Source organism: Nomascus leucogenys, chromosome 4, assembly GCF_006542625.1.
Source record: "Nomascus leucogenys isolate Asia chromosome 4, Asia_NLE_v1, whole genome shotgun sequence".
In the NCBI taxonomy this organism is placed as follows: domain Eukaryota; kingdom Metazoa; phylum Chordata; class Mammalia; order Primates; family Hylobatidae; genus Nomascus; species Nomascus leucogenys.
In genome coordinates, this window is record NC_044384.1 from 11212659 (window position 1) to 11236724 (window position 24066).

The 24066-nt window shown below is 36.5% G+C and overlaps 1 protein-coding gene across 2 annotated transcripts in view; it reads left to right on the forward strand.

Moving 5' to 3' along the window:
* The window catches only part of TMX3 (thioredoxin related transmembrane protein 3), a 47326-nt gene that overhangs the window by 2309 nt on the left and 20951 nt on the right, over positions 1-24066 (forward strand). The window contains exons 3-9 of one of the 2 annotated variants that reach the window (XM_003264326.4): positions 1443-1482; positions 2694-2817; positions 11066-11111; positions 12379-12459; positions 14522-14621; positions 15246-15323; positions 21181-21247. In XM_003264326.4, the coding sequence (XP_003264374.1) occupies positions 1443-1482; positions 2694-2817; positions 11066-11111; positions 12379-12459; positions 14522-14621; positions 15246-15323; positions 21181-21247 (536 nt within the window). The remainder of the gene's footprint in view (positions 1-1442; positions 1483-2693; positions 2818-11065; positions 11112-12378; positions 12460-14521; positions 14622-15245; positions 15324-21180; positions 21248-24066) is intronic. The other variant, XM_030810287.1, reaches the window with a different exon arrangement.

Here is a 24066-nt window from a genome sequence, read left to right on the forward strand (position 1 = left end):
GAAAAATCCTGACAGTCCCGTGGGGACACTTTGCTGGTCATGCTGTTGGGTCATGGGGGATGCTCGCTGATTGTTTAAGAAAGTTTTTGATTCTGAGAAGAACGATTGTTAACAAGGAGATAATCTTATTAAACTTAGTGCCTTGTGGGATGTGTCACTACAGACTTCCTCCTTCAGAGTGTCCTAACAGGGGCAACTCTTCATGAGGAGGGGAAGGGATTCTGCTCCTAATAACCATTTTGTTACCCATGTGGATGCTCACCAGAAAGGAACCTATGCTGAAAAAGGGGACCTTTACCAAGAGCAAACTATGTTCGTCAGCTAAATGTGGAAAATGAATTGTTCCTTGCTCCAGAGCAAGCAGATGTGCAACCAGTTGCCTCCTGGATCCACAAGAGATGGCTCATGGAGATTCAGACAGGATCTTAGATTGGGCAAGAATGCATGGACTGCGACGGTTGTGAGAAGACACTATAACAGCATGAAAAAGCTGTCTTGCTTGTGAGACCCCAGTCAAGGCTAACAATACTGTCCAGGGACAGGTTCATAAGGCCAGTGGGCCGGGGTATTCTCAGCAGATAGAACATGGTGGGCCTCTCATTCTGTCTGTTATGTTCCTGTGGCTACTGATTGCAACTGACATTTCTCTGGGTTTCGCTTAGCCATTCCTATGTGTTCCAATGACTTGGGCCGCACTGTCTAGGCCCTACAAGACCACCTTTGTTTCTTGTTCAGTTACCTTAAGAACACTGCATCTGATAATGACCCTGGATTTTTGGCCCAAGCTACACATCAGGGAGCCCAATTATGGGTGATACAATGGGCTCTTCATGTGCTATAAACTCTAATCCACAGGGGTGGTTGAGCATTTTAAGAGACAATTAAAGGTTGGGCCTAACCAGCTGATGGTAAGGTACAGTACCCCATCCTGGACTACACATCTCAGGGGAGTGGCCTGGGATAGCACAGGAATTCCTCAATCCAATATTTTTCACGAGCATTTTATGAACACTGAGCCATCATTACCAGGAAATGGTGAGAGCACTTCTAAAATCCAAGCTCCCAGATGCCAACCAAGGACCATTCTTGCAAACAGTTATTTCTAAGCATAGCAGCCTCAGGCTTCCTTTGGTACCTTTTCTGCACAGGTGTAAAATGTTCTAGAAGCGCAAGGAGCTTAGGCATCTATTTGTGTTTCTACCAAGTCCTACTTTAATTCTTTTTCTTGGAGTCTTTCCTTCTGATTACTTTATCATTGATCAGTTCTCTGCTTTTATCGAGATGTTTAATGGATAGGTCACTGAGTAAAATTTTATGTAAAGATTTATTGAAGAAATTTGGGTCTTTCCCTTATATTTATCAATATATTATCTCTGCCTATACTATACAGTTATGAAGTGGACACAAACATACAATCAAAGATTTGCTTTCTTGTTTTTTAGGTTTAAAGAAAATCGAAATGATGACATTTGGCTTGTAGATGTAAGTATGTAAATTTTATGTGCTAGTTACCCACCCCTACCATTTTAAGTATTATTTTCTATTCTACTCTACCCCAAAATGGCAGTAAACGGCTAGTGCTTATGTATATACTCAATTTGTTTTTTTAAGTATTACTATATTTGAGATTTTACATTAAAAAGCACCTCAGAGTTTTAAGGTTCCATGCAAGGGAACCCATTTTTGATGAAATTTTGGGGGTGAGGGTATTAAGAAGAAAAGCTGGAACCCTGTCTTACAATGAGGTCAACTTTTGGAGTATATCTTCATGATATAGGGTATGATTTTATTACAGAATTCACTCGTTTTCTTGATAGTTTCCAAGAAATTGAGTATATTAATAGCACTTAGTCAAAGTCATATTTTCATGTTAACAGTGGACAAAATTAAATTTTCACCTTCCTTTCTTTAAAGTTTGGAATATATTTAAACCTTATGATAGTTGAGATTTAACATGCGTCAGCGAAAAGTAGAATAGCAGCAAAAGAGATGGAAAAAGAATGGCAGAGTTGACAGAGGGTCCACTGTTTAATTCTCCTTTTCTGTATTTTTCAGCACTTTCATAGTATAAAGTTAAAACATCTCATTTCATGAAAATATAACAAGTAGTTTGTAACACCACTTAACTAGGGGAACCTGAGTATCACCTCCACCATCTGGTAATTCTAAAGAGAGTAAAAGACAGACTTCGGTTTAATCAACCTGACTTGTCCCTATGCCAAACCAGTCATCTTAATGACCTCCCCGTCTTGCCAGTGATTACGATAGAAGTCAGCAAAGTCACCTACTATGTTGAAATTTTTGTAATAGAAATAGATTGATATTTGTCATTAACTATTACGTGTGTATGTTGTATGGTATATATATGTTTATTTTGTGGATTCTTTTTATATAAAACATTTCATATAGAACATTTCCTTGGAAGTAAAGACATTTTTATTGTAAAATGTGTATCAGTTTTAAATAAGTCAATTAAAATGAGCTTAAGATAGTACTGATTTTGAGGTATCTAGGTTTATGTTTGTATGTTTTGATCTTTCATTATGTATCTACTTTAAAAATTATATTTAAACTTTTTGTCTGAAACATTAGATCATTTAGTCAAAGGGGTTCTTTAAATATGAAGTTTCATATTCACTGTAGCACAACATTTTAATGGTTATCTTTTTTGCTTTTTGTTTTTTTAAAATAAGTTTTATGCACCATGGTGTGGCCATTGTAAAAAGCTGGAACCGATTTGGAATGAAGTTGGTCTTGAGATGAAAAGCATTGGTTCTCCAGTTAAGGTTGGAAAGATGGATGCTACTTCCTATTCTAGTAAGCCTTCACTTAGTTTATTTTTTTACTTTTCTCACAGCAAAAACAATTATATGCAGCAGTATTCAGGGTGGGAGGAAGACTTTTTTTGCTCATGTAAAATTCAATTATCTTAATAATTTAAGACTGTATACTTTATGAGTTAAATGAATTAGCCATTGAACATATAGTATGTAGTATATGTTAATCTTATGCTTAACAGATGTTTAACCCATCTTTTCCCCTTTGAGCCTACTTTAGTTTACATGAGGCAGCTATAAAAGGATGAGTGTTGAACTATTGGTATTGCTACTTGAGTTCTGAATCAGCTTTTTTCTGAGTAGCCTGAGATGTGCTGTAAAGAAAAAATGGGAACTTGAAGGATGAATTGAGTTAGGGTAAATACAAGTGAGGATCAAGAAGGTTTTCACCTTAGAAAGAATACTAGAGCAAAATAATAAGAGTGTAAAAGAGGTTAACGAGTGTGTACCAGAGAATAGAATGAAGTGAAGGTGAGCAAACCTTCGTCTATAGGCCAAATTTCTCCTACTACCCATTTTTATAAATAGAGTTATATTGGAACATAGCCACAATCATTTATTATCTGTTTATGGCTGTTTTTGTGCCCCCATGGCAGAATTCCATAGTTGTGACAGAGGCTGTATGCCCCAGAAAGCCTAAATATTTATCTGACCTTTTACACCAACACCTGTTTTAAAGGATTTGGGAAAAAGAAGAAGTTAAATTTAGAGAAGTGTGAGGTATTGTAGAATTTGGAAAGAGCATGGCTTTCAGAGAGCAGATTTGGATTCAAATCCTTGCTCTGCCTGCTAGTTTTGCTGTGTAATGCTGAGAACATTTCCGAACAAACCAATCTTTGGTTTCCATATTGATAAATACTTAATTATAATGCTGCTTTTATTGGTGGTTTTCAGGTTTGAATGTTCCAGCAGATATAAAATCTTTTGTATTCAATACATGTAGTTTCTCTTTCATTAGTGAAGAAAGTGGAAGTATGTAATTTATATTTCTTTTTAAGAAATCAGCATTTTACTTTGGAGCAAGACAGAGCTATGTTTTAATCTCAACTTGGTGCCATGTCCTACTTTTGTAGCTTTGGGTAGCACTTAACCTCTCAATTTTAGTTTCTGTAGCTACAAAGGAGAGTGATAATCCTCAAGGTTGTGCAAATCATGTTAATATCTTGTATTTCAAACCCCCTAGCACAATGGCTGCACATATATAACACTAAAGGATAATGCCAGATTGTTAAGAGCTTCCCAGGTCAGGCAGTGTTTTGGATTTTATCACTTGTCAGTAGGAGGTAATACAGATTTTTGTGAAGGCAATGACTTGATAAAAATATTTTTGGCAGCACCTTTTAGGATGGAAAATAAAGAGTACGTAGAAACAGGGAGATCGTCTAAGTCAGCTTTGTGTATATATCCTGGTGTTGGATGCTGGGAGCCAGGTGTTGTGGGTGGTCACAGTAGAGTACGATGGAAACAGTAATTTTCATAGGCATGTTCCATACTAAAATCACAGAAGTAACAGATTGGTTGGCTTTGTACTATAAAGAAAAACAATAAAAAAGAATAGTGTGAGATTCCTAGTATAGTTGCTCAACTATGCTACCTCTGGGTATATGCAAAATATCAGTTTTAATTTTGTGAGCATTTCTAAGTTACCAATGATTTTGAATTTTAACTGATGTTTGTGAACAGGGACCTACAGTGTAGGTGAGATATTAGTGCTGGAATTATTGAGCCACACAAATGAAACGTTGAAATTTAGAGAGGAGAAGAGATAAATGGCAGAAATTGTTAGGGAGAATAATATGTTTGAGTTGATACTTCTTTGAAATAAGCTTTTAACAACATCTAAGAAGTTATCATTTTCCACTGTTGCTCATGAAAGTAATTCTTGTTTCCTAACATATATATACACATATATGTTGATTAGATGTGCATACACATATTTATTCATAGATGTGCTTATTCATTTATTCACTCAATCAATATTTACCAAGTACTATTTGTCAAACAGTGGCTAATCTCTAGAGATTAAAGAAAGACCCAGACAAATCCTGCTTGTCCTGGAAGTGCTTACAACATAATAAAGGGAGAAAGATGAATAAACCAACAAGAGCAGTAAAGTCTCAAAAATGGCAAATTGTTGTGATCACTTGAATAGGTCAGTGGAGTCATAGAGTCATGTATAAAGGAATGTGGGACTATGGAGAAAAATAGTCAATGAGAAAAATAGTGCATATAAAACAGTAAAAGTCTTAGTGGTAAACTGTTCATGTAATACTTCAATGATAATTAACAATTTACATTGTCAAATTCTATATTGTATCTAATTCATTAGTTTATTATTCAGTATTAAGTGCCCCTGTGTACTGCTATTTATTAAGTGGCCCTATGATTAGGGAAAAACATAGCCAAGATTGTTTTCCTGAGTCACTTAGAGAAGAAAGTGTTTTAAATGCTATTTTTAAAAAGCAGTAGTAAGACCTCATATACAGGTTGCAACTTTTTACTCATTGGATATGGAATGCTAAACCTCCACCATCCCCCTCTCTCAACTACTTGCCCCCGACCTTGCATAGTGGGGCTTGCTTGGAAATCCTACTTGAATTATCCAAACATAGTTAATTGAAAAAAAAAAAGATCCCTTTGTAGAAAAGTTGTAGAGTTAGCATTCATTCATTTAGCAGATACTTAATGTGCTTACCATGTTAGGATATGCCTGGCACATACCAGGGTACTGGTGATACATCATTGAGCAAAACAGATTAAACTTTCTGCTCTTATGGAACTTATATTCTTGTGGGAAGAGACAAACAGTAACTTGTGAACATAAGTCAATTGTCTAATGTTATTTTCTAGACCATTATTAGAGTTAAATGTCAGTGATGGAAGCATTATCCACTTAAATATGAACACCAAGGGAATGTGTTATGTGTGATGAAGAAACTTATCTTCCTAGTACTAAAGAAGTATTCAAAAACCACCGTTCACATATTACAAACATTTTTGCCTTGTGAATTTCAGAGTTTGCCTAAATTTTTAAGGCAGTTCAAATACAGACATTTTAGTAGAATTTGGAATCAAACAGGTAAGAAATGGAATTATTTTCACGTCATCTGCCATTGTTATTTTAGGTCTACCTATAGAACACTAAAGGGATGGCTGTTTCATGGATACCTCTTGCAGGCCAGTAGGTTGCTTTTCAGACAGTCGCGGTGTCACTGTTCCTCAGCATGTAATCTGTAGACAACCTGCAATAGAATTACCTGGGTACTTATTGTCAGTTCAGATTCTGAAGGCCCACACCAGTCCTACTGGTGAAAAGTGAAAGTCTTTGCAATTGGGTCTTGAGAGTCTGTATTTTTTATTTTATTTCTTTTTTTTTTTTGATGGAGTCTCGCTCTGTCACCCAGGCTGGAGTGCAGTGGTGCAATCTCGGCTCACTGCAAGCTCTGCCTCCCGGTTTCACGCCATTCTCCTGCCTCAGCCTCCCGAGTAGCTGGGACTACAGGTGCCCGCCACCACGCCCGTCTAATTTTTGTATTTTTAGTAGAGACGGGGTTTCACCATGTTAGCCAGGATGGTCTCGATCTCCTGACCTTGTGATCCGCCCGCCTGGGCCTCCCAAAGTGCTGGGATTACAGGCGTGAGCCACTGTGCCTGGCCAATTTATTTCTTTATTTATTTATTTTTTTGAGACAGAGTTTTGCTCTCGTTGCCCAAGCTGGAGTGCAAAGGTGCAATCTCGGCTCACTGCAACTTCCGCCTCCCGGGTTCAAGTGATTCTCCTGCCTCAGCCTCTCGAGTAGCTGTGATTACAGGCATGTGCCACCACACTCAACTAATTTTTTGTGTTTTTAGTAGAAACAGGGTTTCACCATGTTAGCCAGGCTGGTCCCAAACTCCTGACCTCAGGTGATCTGCCCTCCTCCTCAGGTGATCTGCCTGCCTCGGCCTCCCAAAGTGCTGGGATTACAGGCATGAGTCACTGTGCCCGGCCGAGAGTCTGTATTTTTAGCAGCACTTCAGATGATTCCAGTGCACACCGAGGTTGGAAAACCACAAAGTGTAGAATGTTATTTTGGTAGAGAGTTACAGTGTTTTAGTTTGGGGTGAGATAAGACTATTCGAAGTGATCAAGTTTATAAAATTTCTAGGAGTCTTTGATAATAACTCATTTCTCAATCATGTATTAAGTCATTGCAGTGGTTGGAAGCAAATGCAATCAGACTCAGTCCAGTAAATCTGTGTGTACAGAATTTTTGAACTAGAGAAATTTGAACTATTATGACTTAGTCTACTCTGTGTTTGGAATTGTACCAAAATGTCTTGATGCATGGATTTACTAATACCATAACCAAATAATATAAAAAATTATGTCCAGTGTAAATCCAGATAGGTGTTTTAGCTTCTCTTTTTGTACATACCTCTTCAAAATGAGTGCTAAAAATATTTCTCATTTGGAAGTTAAAATATGACATAATATTACCTGTAGTGGCATGCTGATCTTTATTATGGAACCACTGAAATTCTGTTACTCTCCAGCCATAGTGTGACATCATTTTATGATAAAGATCACACTTGAGCTCTCTTTCATGTGTAAATTTGGAATGACATTTGGCCAATAACATTCTGACATCTTGTTCATAGATTGCAGTTAAAAATTAATTTTGCCTTTCCAGATTATAAACTCTTTTTGGTCAGTGACTATTTCAGGGCTTCTCAACCTTGCATTATTGACATTTTTGGGCTGGATAGTTCTGTGGGTTTTTTTTTTTGTTTTTGGTGCAGGGGAAGTCAGTGACTATGTTTCAGGGTTTATCAGCCTTGCACTGTTGACATTTTGGACCAGATAATTCTATGGGGTTTTAGTTGGGGGTCGGATGGGAGGAAGAATCCTGCGCATTGCGGGATGTTTAGCAGCATCCCTCACCTCTACTCACTAGATACCAGTTGTGTTCTCTCCAATCTCCTCCTAGCCCCTTACTCACTGTTTTTAGTAAACAAAATGTCTTCTAAACCATTGCCATATGTTACACCCTTTTCATGTTAGACACATAGTGACATTCAGTAAATACTAAACCAGGTAGTATCTTTGAGCCAAAAAGGACTTTAGAGGTTGAGTAACTCCTCACTCCTTTCGCCCTTTCCCATTTTATAGATGAAATAACAAAGTAACTAGAAGTGAAATGACTGAGTAATTTCGCACATCGAAGTTAGAAACAGAATTAGGCCTAGTATCCAAGATTACCATGATTCACATTCCTACTTACCTCTAGCATCAAACTGTTACCATTTCAAGAAGAAAATAGAAATGAAGTAGAAGACTTCATGCTGAATCTTGTTTTATAAACATTTAAAATCATAAAACTTCAAAGCCATAACTCTTGTTGCAAATGGACTCTTCAATTTATGAAGTAATTGAGCTCAGATTTCTATATAAACTTTCTCTCTAATATGAAACAGTAAAGAATAAAAAAATTTAAAGTCAATTAGACTGAGTTTCAATCTCAGCCCTGCTACCTAATCAATGGTTGCTCTCAAACAAGTTACCAAATCTTCCTGTTTTAGTTTCTTAATCTGAATTACCTGTTTTTTTCTTCCTTACAGAATTGTTTGCTCTCAAACAAGTTACTGAATCTTCCTATTTTAGTTTCTTAATCTGAATTGCCACTATTTTTTCCTCCTCACAAAATTGTTTTGAGGTGCAATTTTAAAATATTAACGCCCGTTATAAAATATTCTGCACATTAATTTTATTAATACTATGTGTGCATTGATGTGTCAGCAGCTAATTAATGAAATCAGGATCAAGATTAGAAAGGAAAAGGATCTAGCATTTAACAATCTTCTATGTGCCAGACTCAGATTGTGTTCCATCTATTTTTTCATTTTAAAATCCCAACCTGTAGCCGTGTGAGTAGTGTTCTCAGAAGGGGAATCAGAGAAGTACACAAAAACATCCAGAGTTACATAGGCGATAAATGAAATTAGAATGCTAACCGGGGTCATTATGTGTTTATAACTCCCGCTTTGTTTGCTTTTTTTTAAATTTTTATTTGTTTGTTTGTTTTTTTGAGATGGTGTCTCGCTCTGTTACCCAGGCTGGAGTGCAGTGGCTCGATCTCAGCTCACTGTAAGCTCTGCCTCCTGGGTTCACACCATTCTTCTGCCTCAGCCTCCCAGGTAGCTGGGACGGCAGGTGCCCACCACCACACCCCGCTAATTTTTTGTAGTTTTAGTAGAGATGGGGTTTCACCGTGTTAGCCAGGATGGTCTCGATCTCCTGACCTTGTGATCCGACGGCCTCGGCCTCCCGAAGGCTTTTTTAAAATGTTATACTGCCATTCCCCTTTAGAGGAACCTAAGGCTGAAGTTTTATAGAAGTTACTGTCAATTAAAATTACTTCAGAAGCGAAGGTTAATGTTAATTGTCAAGAATCCAAGGGATGTGGGTTGGGTGATGGATCTCCATTGTCTCGATGTGAATACTGAGAGGTCAAGGAAATGATGTGATAGTGTTAAGTGTGGAGCTGGGATTTTTCTTTCTGAGGCTTATCATGAGATCCACAATATCAGGCTATAAAGCACGACCAGTGTGTTTTCTTATTGATTGCATACTTTATTTTCTTTATTTGATTTGTATATAAATACATTTTGATATAATTTAAGTTATACAAAGGGATTACTAGTGGAATATAACTTTGTCCCCCAATCAATTATATTAGTCTTTATGTTTTAGCAGTTTTTTTAAATGAGTTTTAATTGAAGGTAATAAGGGATTTTATTTCCCTGTCTTCTTAATTTGGGATATTTCCCTGTCTTCTTAATTTGGAAAGGGATCAATAAAAATATTCATTATTCACATAATCTCCCCAAAGTAGTTTCTGTGTTTTTGCTGGGAAGAAGGCATTCTCCATACCCACAGTCTCCAATTAGAACATACTTGACAGAATGAAGTCCTAGATTACAGACGGGCACAAATAAATTATGTGCTTGCTCTGAGTTTGCATGTCTTTTCAGAAGCAGAACCTGTATCTTCAGAACTTGAGTTCTTAATTGTTACCTCTGCCGTTTATGCTACCTCTTAGGAAAATATATGTCAGCCACTGTCCAGATTCCTCTATTTACCTATCTCCATATGTTTAAGGGAGAAACTAGAGTTGACAAATGAAGGAAAAATTTTGGATATTATTTTGTCACAAATCAGCTGCCCTTATTCTTGTGAATTGAATTGGGGAGTTGATGAGAAACCAAAGATTAGTGAAGATTACTAAAGTGATTGTTAAACTGGAATTCAGATGTAGTAGCTTCCTTACCCAAGTGTGATAACAAAATACCCTGGAAATAAAATTATGAAGGGAAAGATCATGTGAATAATACAGTGGACTTTTCATATGCTAGTGTATAGTTTTGTAAATATCTTTTTGGTGTAACGTGTTAACTGAGAATATTTTATTTCTTCTTTACTGTCCTAGTGACATTGTGTCTGTAAAGTAGTGTTGCATTAATTTGGTATGTGATTTCTCTACTGTTTAACGTCTTACTTCCCTCTTGATATTTGCTTGTTTTTGTTACTATTTCTCCTTTCCCTGCAGAAGATGATATTGTAGCAACTATTCTCATTTTAATTCATGTGAGGATTTCAGAATAATCTTTGAGATAATTAAAATTACTCTAGGTTATCACAAAAGCAGAAACTCCTAAAACAAAGTTGCTTTTCAATCCTGTGTTGACCATAGTAATTAATTTTGCAAATACAAGTTATGTTTTTAAAATTAGAATACGCTGTAGTTATTTGAAAACTCAAAAAACACTAAAGGAAGAGATGGGCTTTTTTTTTTTTTTTTTGAGAGGAGTAAATGAGACCTAGAAGAAATATTTGTCTTGGACATGAAGTCAAATGAGAAGTAATTATGTATTTTTATTTTTATTTTTTTTTGCCAGTATATCTTTTAAAATAAGTATTTTATAAATTTTTAACTATTCTTTTGACGTGCATTTCTTATTTTGTCATAGTATTTTGTGCAGGTCACAGATTGGACTATTAAGTAATTGTTTTGTATGAGAATGTCATGTTTTTTTCTTTTGTGTGATTTTATAATCTTAAGACTTAAAAACAACATATCTATATGGGTTGTATAAATATCTCTATTTTTAAAGTAAAAGGCTCATTTGTTACCTAGTTTTTCATATTTAAAAAAAATTTAGAATGCTTTATTCTTTTTCTTATCAAGGCATTGCTTCAGAGTTTGGAGTTCGAGGTTATCCAACAATTAAGCTGTAAGTTGAGTGTTGTATGTTTATATGTGTATTTTTAGTAGTTCACTCTACTTACGTTTTATTAACGTTAATGTCTAGTAGATTCCTTGGAGGATTGAAGATTGGAGGTTGGCCATTCTTCATAGGTGAAGTATGTAATTAAAGGAGAGGGACTGCTTCTTTATGCTTTTCTTCATATTTAAGCAATCATGTTTACGGCTAATTCACGTATTTTGCTTGCTGTGTGACACGCACTGTGCGGGACAAGGTATACAGTCATAAATTATGAAAGGTCTTTTACCCTTGAGGAGTTCAAGTGTGGATTGTGAGATAAAAACAGAATCAAAGTTGATGATACTCTAATCTGTAGGTGTTGATCAAGTATAATAAAGTGTACAAGTTGAAAGAAAGGTTGTGACAATTCTAAAGGATTTGTTTTATAATCATGACTTCATTGAATTTTCTCATGATTTTCATTAATCTTATTTTGGTAATATGGGGAGCTGTGGAATTGTTCTGAAAGTTATTTTTATAATAAAATAAGTTTTAAAATATTTTAACATCTCAAATTTTTAAATTTGAGTAATTTCAATTTATATCTTGGGTTTTGTGTTGACCTGTTTCCTTCCCCCACTTTTTAAAAATGTTTGCTTAGCCTCTTTTACTTTTTGTGTTAAGTAAATCATCCTTTTGTTTCCTTCTGTTTAATTGTAGGTATTCTGTTGTGCTTCCCAATTTTTCCTTTTTAAAATTTTAGTTAATTAGGCACACAGATTAATTCATTGGTTGGCTTTTAAAGAATTATGTAAGTTTCTAGAAGAGCTGTTTTTAATGCATCGTTTTACTCTGTAATGTTGGAGCATCAAGTAACTATGATGTTGTATTGCTTAACATTTGTTTTGCCTCTTCCAAAATACTCTTATTTCCCTGTCCTTTCGTTTTCCTTTTGACAGGGAAGATAGTGAGAATTATAGTACTTTAATTTTCCAAGCTCTCGACCATGAATGTGTGGATTATTTTTCAGAAGGCATAGATACAATGCAGTTATGAAATGCAGAGTAAAATATTTTCATGTAATTTTAATAGAATACAGCCTCTTTTCTTTTCTTTTGTGTTACTGGTCCTCTGACCAGCCTAATACCTACCATATTTTACATGAGAGCTACTTCTAAAACTTCTCTGCATTTACTATTTTATGTAATATAATTTTATGAAACAATAGATAATGATTAGCATTAAATATTAAAACTGTTAATCCAGGTTTTAATCTTTTTTTTTTTTTTTTAAGATTAAAAGGGGACTTGGCATATAATTATAGAGGACCACGAACAAAAGATGATATTATTGAGTTTGCTCACAGGGTATCTGGGTAAGTTATTAGGAAAGGCCTTTACTGTATGTTATTAATATTTGAAAATTAAATACATTTTAATAGACTGTATTGAACAAACATATTTTAAGGACATACCTAGGTAAAATTTATTTGATTATTTACTTATGAGAGAAGATAGGATTATACAGCATATCCAAAGAAATACTTTAAAGAAACAGAGACCATGGTTTGTATTATATACTTCTTAACCTCACATTTAAATTCATCTTGTCTATAGAAGAATTTTCCCCAGTTCTTTTTTAATACATTTTCCAGATTTTGATTACATATAACAACTCTGTGAATCTTAATTTTTATTTTATGATAATTTTGCTTTTGGACTGCCTGGTTCAGAGTTTTCAACAAAGCCTTGGGATATTATTGTTCTGAACAGACTTGGGCTTTCATCCGTACTCTTTGATACTCGAAAATGTATTTTAGATACAGCTAAAATATTTTTCCTTATTTATCACATACTGCTTTCTGCCAGCTGTGAGGTATTTGTGCATTTTATACTTAGAATGTGACATAGTTAAAACCCAAAGATCTTTTCAAGTTACTGATCCCTATGGTTTTACTGATAAGGAAACAAATTCCTCTAAGCATTTTTTGTTGGTTTGAATCTGTCGTTTTTTCAAATCTACATTTTAATGGGATATAAAGAAAGTCGGTGCTTATAATTATTTAACATGATTATGTGAAAGTTCTTGAGAATGTTCATCAAACTGTTAATCTTTACTGGCTTTAAAGTATAGGCACTTATGAGTTTAACAGGATATATTATACTGATAGCTTTAAATAGCTTTAAGGTAAATTAAAATCAAATGAATTTGTTGGTGGCACAATACTGTCTCAAATTATTTGAGAAAATTCAGAGGATTAGGAGTGATTTTTGTATATTAAAGTTTGTGGTGCTTACTAATGTAATTTTCACTGTATTTTCTCATCGACCGTGTTTCATTTTATTTCCTTTGTGAATAAATAAATTTTGAAATAACTTTATGTTGTATGAGGGGAGTGCTAGTGGGAGGTACTGAATCCTCCCAGGATTTATATTAGTCATTATGTTTGAGAAATTTTTAATGAGTTTTGGTTTAGGCTTAAGAAGGGATTCTCCTGATGTAATTGGAGATGACTCTATTGTAGATGAAATTTCAGGAGTCAGTTCTGGAGTTGCATCACTTAGAAGTTAGTTACTAAGTATTAAAATAGAGGCTAGGGTAGAGTGATGATGCAATGCATCATAAAGAATTTTGAAAATATATTTGCCTTTCTATGTTCTGTTCTTTTTATAAATGTGATAGAATGAAAATTATATATTACAATATATGCACCATATGTAAAAGACGACTGCCTCTTAGTTTTTTAATAATATTTTATAATTGAAGTGCTTCATGATAATCTATGTAATTCACTTCTCAGTCTGTTTACCTTGAAAAATGCTTGTGTAACAATTTTTGTTTTCTCTTCATGAGGTTCTTATGTAGTGTTATGACTGTCATTTTCCATTTTATTTTTTCTGTAAATGATTAATGATATCCTTTTTATACTTTTTGGATTTTAACCTCCATAGGGTACTTAAAAAGTATATACCATTTAAATTGACAGAGTAAGATATAAATATTCCTAATGAAGTACTATATATTCCTGGGATGGTATTCACAGTGTTTTTGTGAATGATCTTTTGAAAGGGAGAAAAAAATAATTCTCTTGGGAATTGTCTTGTTTTAGGCTGAGGATTCTAAATGGACAATACTTCTCTTTTTGCCCATCAAAATGCTGGTAATGATGGTACTCTCTTAATGGATGTTTTGACACTTATTTTGAAACTGATAGATTAAATTGTGGGTACTATATTAACCTTTTATATGTATATGCAATAGTAGTCATGGACCACAGTTTTATTATATTCATGTGGATTTTGTGATACACTTAAAATGCAGTTGATATATTATTGAAACTTAATAACTGGAGACATGATTAGTTATAGTATAAATAGGAGTAAATTATGTACTTTAGTTTGTAATTCAAGTTTGTTTTTTGTTTTGTTGTGCAACAGGGCTCTAATTCGGCCACTTCCAAGTCAACAAATGTTTGAACATATGCAGAAGAGACACCGTGTATTTTTCGTTTATATAGGTGGAGAATCACCTTTGAAAGTAAGACTTTTTTTTTAATCCACAAAAACAGACGTATTGTAATTTAATTTACTCTATAATCAAGACTTCACTAGAAATGCAGAACTTACTCTGCACTTATTAGAAATATTTTCATTCATTCTAAGCATTTCTTATAATAAAAACACTTCCTTGTATACCTTCTGTCATGTTTGCCTATATGAAACAAGTGTGTAAAAAGTGAGTAAATGTTGCGTGCCTTAGTATTTTTTTCTATTATTAACCTGGTTATTTATGTCTTGTGTTGCTTTTTCAAATTCTGAGTCTTTGAGACTGCAGACTTTGTATATGTGTATACACACATATCTTCCTGTAATCATCACCATCATTTTGTCTAATTTATAATTAAATGAATACATACGAATTGAACTTGTGTTATATTTAATGAACTTTATTTGCAGAAAGATAAAAGCTCTTAATTACGTTGGCCTTTGCCTTGGAAACAATTTTATTTGCCTACATTTCTTCTCTTCACCTAAAGGGATGTAAGGTAGCAAATTACAGTGGTGACTCTTACTACGTAAGGTGACTCTCATTGTTTAATGAGGAATGAATTTTGGCATTTAATATTTTTCAATGACCTTTTTTCTGTTTGTATCTTCATAGGAGAAGTATATAGATGCTGCTTCAGAATTGATTGTATATACATACTTCTTTTCTGCCTCAGAAGAAGTGGTTCCTGAGGTAATATTTAAAATTTGATTTTAATGACACAATTTTATTTATTAAATTACTTGATTTAATAAATAAAATTGTGATTTTATTGCTTGATTAAATTATTGATTTTAATATCAGATTTATTTACTGTGATATGTGTGGAAAGAGTAAACATGCTGATTCTTTACTACTGGTATTAGATTGCTTTTTATTAATTAACAAATACCATCAGATTCATAGCATTCAGGGATTTACATTAGTGCTTCTTGCTTTTTAAAATAAAAGTAGTGATGACAAGTGATACCTCAAACTCCTAAATTGGCTGACAAGTGGTGGATTATTGTGTGTGTGTTTGTGTGTGTGTGTGTGTGTTGCAGATACAGTCTGTTTTGGGTCCTCAAACTGAGATAGTGGTCCTCAGTAAACAAATCGATAAACAGGATATCATAAGTGCTATGAAAAAAAAAATTAAAGGCCAGGCGCAGTGCCTCATGCCTGTAATCCCAGCACTTTGGGAGGCCTAGACGGGTAGATCACCCGAGGTCAGGAATTCGAGACCAGCTTGGCCAACATGGTGAAATCCTATCTCTACTAAAAATAGAAAAGTTAGACAGTCATGGTGGCACGTGCCTGTAGTCCTAGTTACTCGGGAGGCTGAGGCAGGAGAATCACTTGAACCCGGGAGGTGGAGGTTGCAGTGAGACGAGATTGCACCACTGCACTCCAGTCTGGGTGACAGAGTGAGACTCTGTCTCAAAAAAATAGTAATAATAATTAAGGCCGGGCCCAGTGGCTTATGCTTGTAATCCCAGCACTTTGGGAGGCCGAGGCGGGCGGATCACAAGGTCAGGAGTTTGAGACCAGCCTGACCAACATGTTGAAACCCCATCTCTACTAAAAATACAAAAATTAGCTGGGTGTGGTGGCGCGTGCCTGTAATCCCAGCTACTCAGGAGGCTGAGGCAGGAGAATTGCTTGAACCCGGGCGGCAGAGGTTGCAGTGAACCGAGATTGTGCCACTGCACTCCAGCCTGGGCAACAGAGTGAGACTCTGTCTCAAATAATAATAATAATAATTAAAAAAAATTAAAAAGCAGTATAATAGTTGGGGCAAATAGGAGTGGGATGGGTGCTATAGGTTGATTGGTCAAGAATTGTTTGTCTCAAAAGAAAATACTTGAACCGAGACTTTTACATGATATGAAGGAGCCGTGCAAAGATCTGTGGATACAATACACCAGAAACAAGGAACAGATAACAGAACTCCAAGATGAGAACACACCTGACATGATACAGGAACAAAACAGTAGGCCAATGTGACTGTAGTGCCTACAGTGTGATGGGAAGTGGGTGGAGGACAGTGTAGGCTTTGTAAGTCATGGCAGTGCATGTGATGAGGTTGAAGTTGGTGAAGAACATGGACTGATGTTCTTATTTAAGGAGATGACTCTGTGCAAAGTGCAGACTGCGTTAGATAGGTGTAAGTAGATCTACAGATATCAACTGAACTTTTGCGGTAATCTAAGAAATTTGGGCTTGATGCTTAGTGAGAGAGTTGGGAAGAAGTGAAAGGATTGTTGTGTTTAGAAGACAGAATTGTCAGAGCTTGCTGATACGGAAGAATAGGGATGAATCAAGGGTGACTCTTACATGTTTTGGTTTGAACAGTTGGGTAGATGGTGGTGGTTTATGAACTTGAGGAATATTGGAGAAGGAAGAGGTTGAAAATATGGAGAATGAAAAGTGCTTTGAATTACTCATTTTAATTTGATTCAGCATGTCACATTAGAAATCTAAATATAAGCATCAAATCAGCAGTTGGACATAGGGGTCTAGAGTTAAGTCAAGGCTGTGTAAAGAACTTTCCCTAGACATGGGAAGCAAATTTTTAAGGAAATAAGTAGGCCCAGAACCTGAGGTCAGCAAAGGAAATGAGAAGAAATAGTAAATTAGGAAAAAGAGATGAGTTGGAAGCCCAGATGAAGTGTTTTAAAAGGAGTGAACAGTTTGAGAATTTTGCAGAGTGATCAAGAAAATAATGAGAGAAAAATAACCACAATATGTGTCCACATGGAGGTTGTTGGTGGTTTTCAGAGGAGTAATGGGGACAAAAACCTCGATGGTGTTTGAGAGACACTGATGGCAAGTAAGGAAGTGGAGACCACAAGTATAGACTTCTCTTGAGGAAACTTAATGAGTAGAGGACCTTAGGAATTTGGCAGTAACTCAGGGGAAACATGAAAGAAAGCAAGGGAGTTTTTCTTTTTTTTTCTTTTGAATCAATATAATTATTTAAAAAAGGGAACTATTTTTCTTTTCACAAAGGTAAGTCAAACATTTCATTTCTTTTAAATGTTTTAATGTTTAAAGATTTTAAGATTACAGACTTGCCTAAGTAGGTGTTTAATGCTTCCTGCAATATGTATGTCGATGTTTATCTTATGTACCCCGCAGTGATTTTCAACTCCTGAAGGAACCTCAGTTTCTGGACAACTTAAACCCATTTTGATTTGCCAAGTATTTTAAGTATATGTATTTACTTTTGGAGGGGAAGGTAATGTCACAGGATCCTTAGGGTGTCACTTCACCAGCCAGAAACCTCTGTAGCTGGCAGTGCCTCTGCTTGGGTTTTCCTTGCACCCACTGGGCTTATTCTGCCCACTCAGCCTGGCAGGCTGCCCTTGGCTCATGCTACCGGCCCAGATCCTGTGCCTGCCAAGGACAAGCCAGGCATGGAGCAGCAAGGGATATGTGAGTGAGCAGGCGTGGAATCTGGCCACCGTGCACAGCCAGGTGTGCTGGCTGCCATGGGGAAGGCAGCTCCAGGCACCTGCTCCATGTGAGGCTGTGACTGGACCAGATGTACTGCAAGTGGCTTCCACTGCAAGAACCAGCATCTGGACAAGGGGAACGCAATGGTGCCTGAAAGCCCAGAAACACCAGGAACTGCAGAGCCCTGAAGAGGGTGTTACAGTGTGTCACAGCCCTGACTTGGGGAACCCCAAGGTCTGGGCTCCCAGAAGGGTCACAGCTCTTCTTTCCTTCTTGTCACCTGCAACATGGTGACTGGGGGGTATGTTTCAGCCCTGTTTGCATTACAGCCACTTCAGTCCCTCCATTCAGTGGGTCCCAACTTCTTGTCCCGCATCCAGGAACAATGAGGTACATGGACTACTGGAGGATGAGCAAGGCGGAGAGGAGCTTCACTGAGCAACAGAATAGCTCTTAGGAGACCCGAGTAGGTAGCTCCTTTCCACAGGCGGGTCATCCGGACAAGTCTGTGTCTTGCTTAGTCTGGGGTTTTCATGTGCTCAGGGTTGAGGAAGTGCGTGCCGAATGGTCCATGGGTGGCCACAGTCAGGCCTGGAAAAGGCACGATCCACTTGGCTGAATGGTCATCAGTGAAGTTCTTGCTCCAGGCTGTGGACTTCACCCAGAACTAGTAGCCTGGCCCCCAGGCTTCAGGCCCTCCCTGGCCTGAAGTTGGGGTTTTACTGGGGACCCACCCCTTCCTGCCTAGGAACCTGTCTGACTCCTGCCGTCATCATCCAACCGTCTATGGCACCCAGGCTGTTCATGCCGAGGAGCCAGCCTCCTTCCCACGCTTGTCAATGTCCAAAGTCTGGAGGAAGCCCAGGCACTGGCGGGAGCTGGCATGTCAGCGCCGCCCCAAGCACACACACACGCCCAGCTAAGTTGTGACAACACTCAGGCTCGGCCACAACTTTGCTTCAAAATCAGAGCAGGCGCCAGGAGCAGGGAGAGGCCAGGGAGCAGGAGCAGGCATTTGTGAACCTGTAGGAGTTGGGGGGGTGGGGGTGGCTGCTTTCTGGGCCCCGGAGAGCTCAGGTAAGCCAGGGTCCAGAACCACTTCTAAGCAGCTTCAGCTACACCCGGGAGCGTGGGGCTCCCACCCCATGAACTTGGTAGCGGGTAGGACTCTCCTGCTTGTTCCTGGCCCCCACTGGCTCCATGGAGCATGCAGCCCCTGCTGCGCCTCCCCTGCTGCAGCTGGCATTCCCACAGCAGCTTCTCCAGACGGGCTGCCACTGCCATGAGTAAGATGAGAAAAAGAGGCCACACTTGCCATCAGAGTCTCCAACAGTGTTCCCAAAAGGTTTTTCTGGAATGCCTTAATGTAACATAAAGGCTTAAAATGGACTAGAATCTGAGCTTCTTATACATTTTTGTCTCCCAAGTCCAGTGAGCCACATTTTTGTATTAGAGATGAGAATTTATGCTAAGCCCTCATCTACAAAGCTTTGCAAGCAGTTGGCACTTGGAGTGCACCAGAAGGTTTGCTGTGTTCTAGGCGCTGGCTCCATTTGACACCATCTTAATCCTCATATAACAATGGGGATTGTTATATCCCTAGAACCCAGAGGGCCTGGGTAGGCATATATATAGCATCTGTTATATGAGCATATTTAGTATTTGTTTATTACTTCTATTATTTTTTTAATTGGGCTTCTCAACTAGTTTGTTTAGGCATTCTTTATTCCTGAAAATATTAATATTTCTCATCTCTCCTTTTTAGTTTTAAGGATGTACTTGGAAAAGTCTGCTAGGGGAAATAATAGGTACTTCACAATAATATGAGGAGTTTTACTCCCATAGATGATTCTCACATAAGTGCAAAGCCCATAATTTTGTGGTCTTCCCATATTTTGAATATTAATGTTTTGTCCTTCAGAGCTTCATTAGCTTTACAACGGGTATTTATGAAAACCCCAGGAGATGCCGTAAGGGGCATACAAGAATGAATTTAGACAGTTTCTGACTTCAGAATACTTGCAGATGAACGAAGGAGATTGACCTGCAGACTATAACAGTAATAGAAGATAGTTGAAAAAAACACACGGGAGAGGAAGAGAGCTTCAGAATATGTGAGACTCGATGGCTGCAAGATTTGAGACTGTATCATTGTGTTCTAGTAAGAACTATTAGGGATATTGATGAAAGACGGAGGTGCTGAATGTTGAAAAATACTTCCCAAGCATCTGTGAATGAGTTGCCAAGGGCAGGTGAAGGGAACATGCTTGATTAGAGCTTTACCTAAGAGCTCTTGCACTGCCCTTAAAATTGTTATTTTCATACTGCTGTATTATTTTTTGATAGTAATGTAACCAAATCTGTATTATTTTCTCTCCCCTGAGATGTGCCTCCCTCCCTTTTTAATTTTTCCAGGATAACTCTCTTTATTTTTATTTTATTGTTATTTTACTTCATTATCCACTCATTTACTGATTTATTTGTCATTATTTTCAGTATTAACATGCCCATGTAATAATTCTTTGTGGCTTCCTCTAATTATTTGTCTTCTGATACTTGTTTTCTAGTATAATTTTACTCTCAAAATAAGTACAGCTCAGCTATAAGCAGCTGGTACTTTCTGAATGAATCCCTTATTACTACTGTAAGTGGTTTATAAAGCAGTTTACAGTTTAAGCAATGCTCTCAGTTATGGTATCTGACATAACTCTCATAATTGTTCTGTGAGGTAGGCAGTCTCAGTGTCTTTATTCCACAGATCAGGAAGCAGACTCCCCTAGGTAAAGTGGCTCATTATCACACAGCCAGTGAGTGGTGGAGAAGAACTTAAACCTGAATAGGCTGGTTGATGTTTAAGTCTGTTATCAGCTAAGAATAATCCACAAACAGGACATTGTATAGCAAACAGCACATTGTAGAAGGGGATATATAAAAAGAATCAAATATACTTCTTGGATGAGTTTGGGATTGACTGTACTCTAACTGTTTGTGACGTTCTTTTTTGTTATTTTTAATGTGTGTTTGAGTTTTCTGGTATCTCGACTTGAAATTATAGTTACTAATTAGAATTTTTTAGTGATAAAAGTTATTTAAACTTCTGATTTTTTTGCAGTATGTGACACTAAAAGAGATGCCGGCTGTGCTTGTTTTCAAAGATGAAACTTACTTTGTTTATGACGGTAAGTTCCAAATCTTTAACTCACGTAAAACATTTTAAAATTAAAATGTCTATTATACAGCTTAGGTGTAAAGATTATGTAAATGCTTCTAGTGTTTAATGAGAATAACAGTTCTCATTACTTGAATGACTGATGTTTTGGGTTTTTTTTTCACCCTTCAACTTTTAATTGTTAGTTATTTTTATTCTGAGCTTTACCTACACAACATTTCTTTTTGTTGTTGTTTGTTAAATTATATGCATTTTTGAGGAATAAATTCTATGTGATTTTTATACATTAAACTGTTCAGAATTAATTTTTTTGAAGTAACATTTCAGATACAGAAAAAGACTTGAAGAAATAACACATGTTCAATAGTGTTGAAGCCCTTGTGTATCCCTCCCTAGCGGCATTTCCCCTTAGCTGTTAGAAAAAGTGCTTACCTGCTATTCAGCATTTCTTCATTGAAGCATAGTACTTGGTCTATTTTTAAAATATTGTAATTTTAATATCAAACATACATCATAGTAAAGAGAACGGTAAAGGCCTACATACCCATCACCGAAGTTAAACACTTACCAAGATCTTTGCCTATCATGACATTTGCTCCAACTTCAACTTTCAATTTGTTGAAGTACTTTAAAGCAAATTGTAATGGCATTTCATCACCATGTGCTTTATATTACGCGTCTCTTTACAAAATGTAGACTTTTTATTTTTAGATAAACTACATACAGCTACAACAACTAACATCATTGCTTGGTACTTTGAAATACCTACTTTCGTGTTTTCCAAACCGTGCTCTGACCCAGGGCAGTGCAGCAAACTCACAGGGGCTACAGGGGGTATTTTAAATTTCAAGGGAAACAGTGAAACTCGACATCTGTAGGCCACCACAAAGCCACTCAAAAGCAAAAGTGAATGCAGTCTCAGCTGATAGCATTCTTGCTAACTTTCTAAATTCTAATTCAATACAATTTAAAGTTCAAGTTCTTGTTCTCACTAGCTGCATTTCAGTGCGCGGTGGGCTCCTGTGGCTTGTGGTTGCCATGTTGGAGGCCAGACAGGGAACACCCGTTCATTCAGAAATATTCTAGAGTGTGTTTTTCTTACTGAATTCTGTGTGACAAAAAGGAAACTAGGACTAGATGAGAGCAGGAGAGCTGGAATTGCTGAAATAATTCAAATGAGTAGAAGACTCTTCAATAAAAAGGAACAATTGGTTTTATTATAAGTAGCATTTTAGTTGTTTTGACAGTCATGTTATAAGACTACATTTCTGATTTTTATTGTCTTTAAATAAATGTGAGAGCTGAATTTTGTTTCTGTAGATAATAACTACCCATGTATGCTGTCATATAAAAGGTACTACCTACATACTTAACTTGACGTTTTCATTTTATTTACAAAGTAATCTGTGAGGTAGGTAATAAGGCAGATAGATTAATACCCCGGGATTACAAGGGATATAGCTAAGAATGTTAGATAAGGAGACAGACGTGTAATTAAATGGCAGGTTTATCATATGCTTATTCAGCCATCTATTAATTGGATGTTTATTGAATGTCTGTATTAGACATTGGGCTTATAAAAGAACTGCAGAGAAACTTGTGTATTTGAAAATATGAGAAGGAAAATAATTTATAGCCACACCTAGTCTATTCACCTGCTCTTTGCTTGCAGTGCTCCTCATATAATAAGTGCTTAATGTACATGATCTTACATTTGATCATTACAACAATCCCTTAAAATCACTATTCTTACCATTTTACAGATAAAGAAACAGGATTAAAGCGATTTTTTTTCCAGGATAAAATACTTAATCAATGATATCAAAATTCAGTCTTCAAATCTCGTATTCTTGTTCCACTTTGTGTTTCTTAGCAATTCAGAGAGGCGCTTTGTTTCTTCCTTGTTTTTTTTTAAAAAAAAAACTGATCATATTTGTTGAAATATAAACAGATATTTAAATATAAACATATATCAGGTTTTTGAGCCTGCCTAGGAAAGCGTCCCCCTGTTATAGCTCCATGTTTCAGATACATTCTCCTACGCTTAAGGAAGACAGGAATATGATATGTTAAGTTTCTATAGGTATTGTAAAGGCCCCATTTTTCTAACCTGCAGTAGTATGTAGAACCTGCCTGAAACATTCAGACAAAGCAAAGGCTTTACTTTGAATCCTTATTTCAATATTTAATTGTTGCTAATGTTTAGAAGCATTGGAATAGGGACTCAAGAGGATATTTTCTTTCTTACATATATAATTTCAGCTTTTATTTTAGATTCAGAGTCTACATGTGCAGGTTTGTTACATGGGTGTATTTGATGATGCTGAGGTTTGGGGTACAAATGATCCCATCACCCAGGTAATAAGCGTAGTACCCAATAGGTAGTTTTTTAGCCCTTGTCCTCCTCCCCATCTCCCTAGTGTCTGTTATTCCCATCTTTATGTCCATATGTACCCAGTGTTTACCGCGTATTTATAAATGAGAACATGCAGTATTTGCGATAGTTTATTTTTGAATGAAATTCAAATTGATCACTGTATGCAATCTCGTAGAAAATTTGCTTTTAGCATGCAGTGGACATTGTGGCCCAGTAATCAATTTCTAGTTTTATGTTTATTTTCCTAATTTGTAAGTTTAAATCAATAAATTATTTGAGATTTGCATTGCATCACTTATATTGTGGGTTTGATAACTTGAAAATGTTTTGTTTAGCAATGCAAGAAAAAGCATACCTTTCAAGAGGTCATTAAAATCCAGTCTTCAACCAGATGTATTGGTAGGCTTTTACAGACATTTGCTTTACATCACCTTCTTTTTTATGCAATTGTA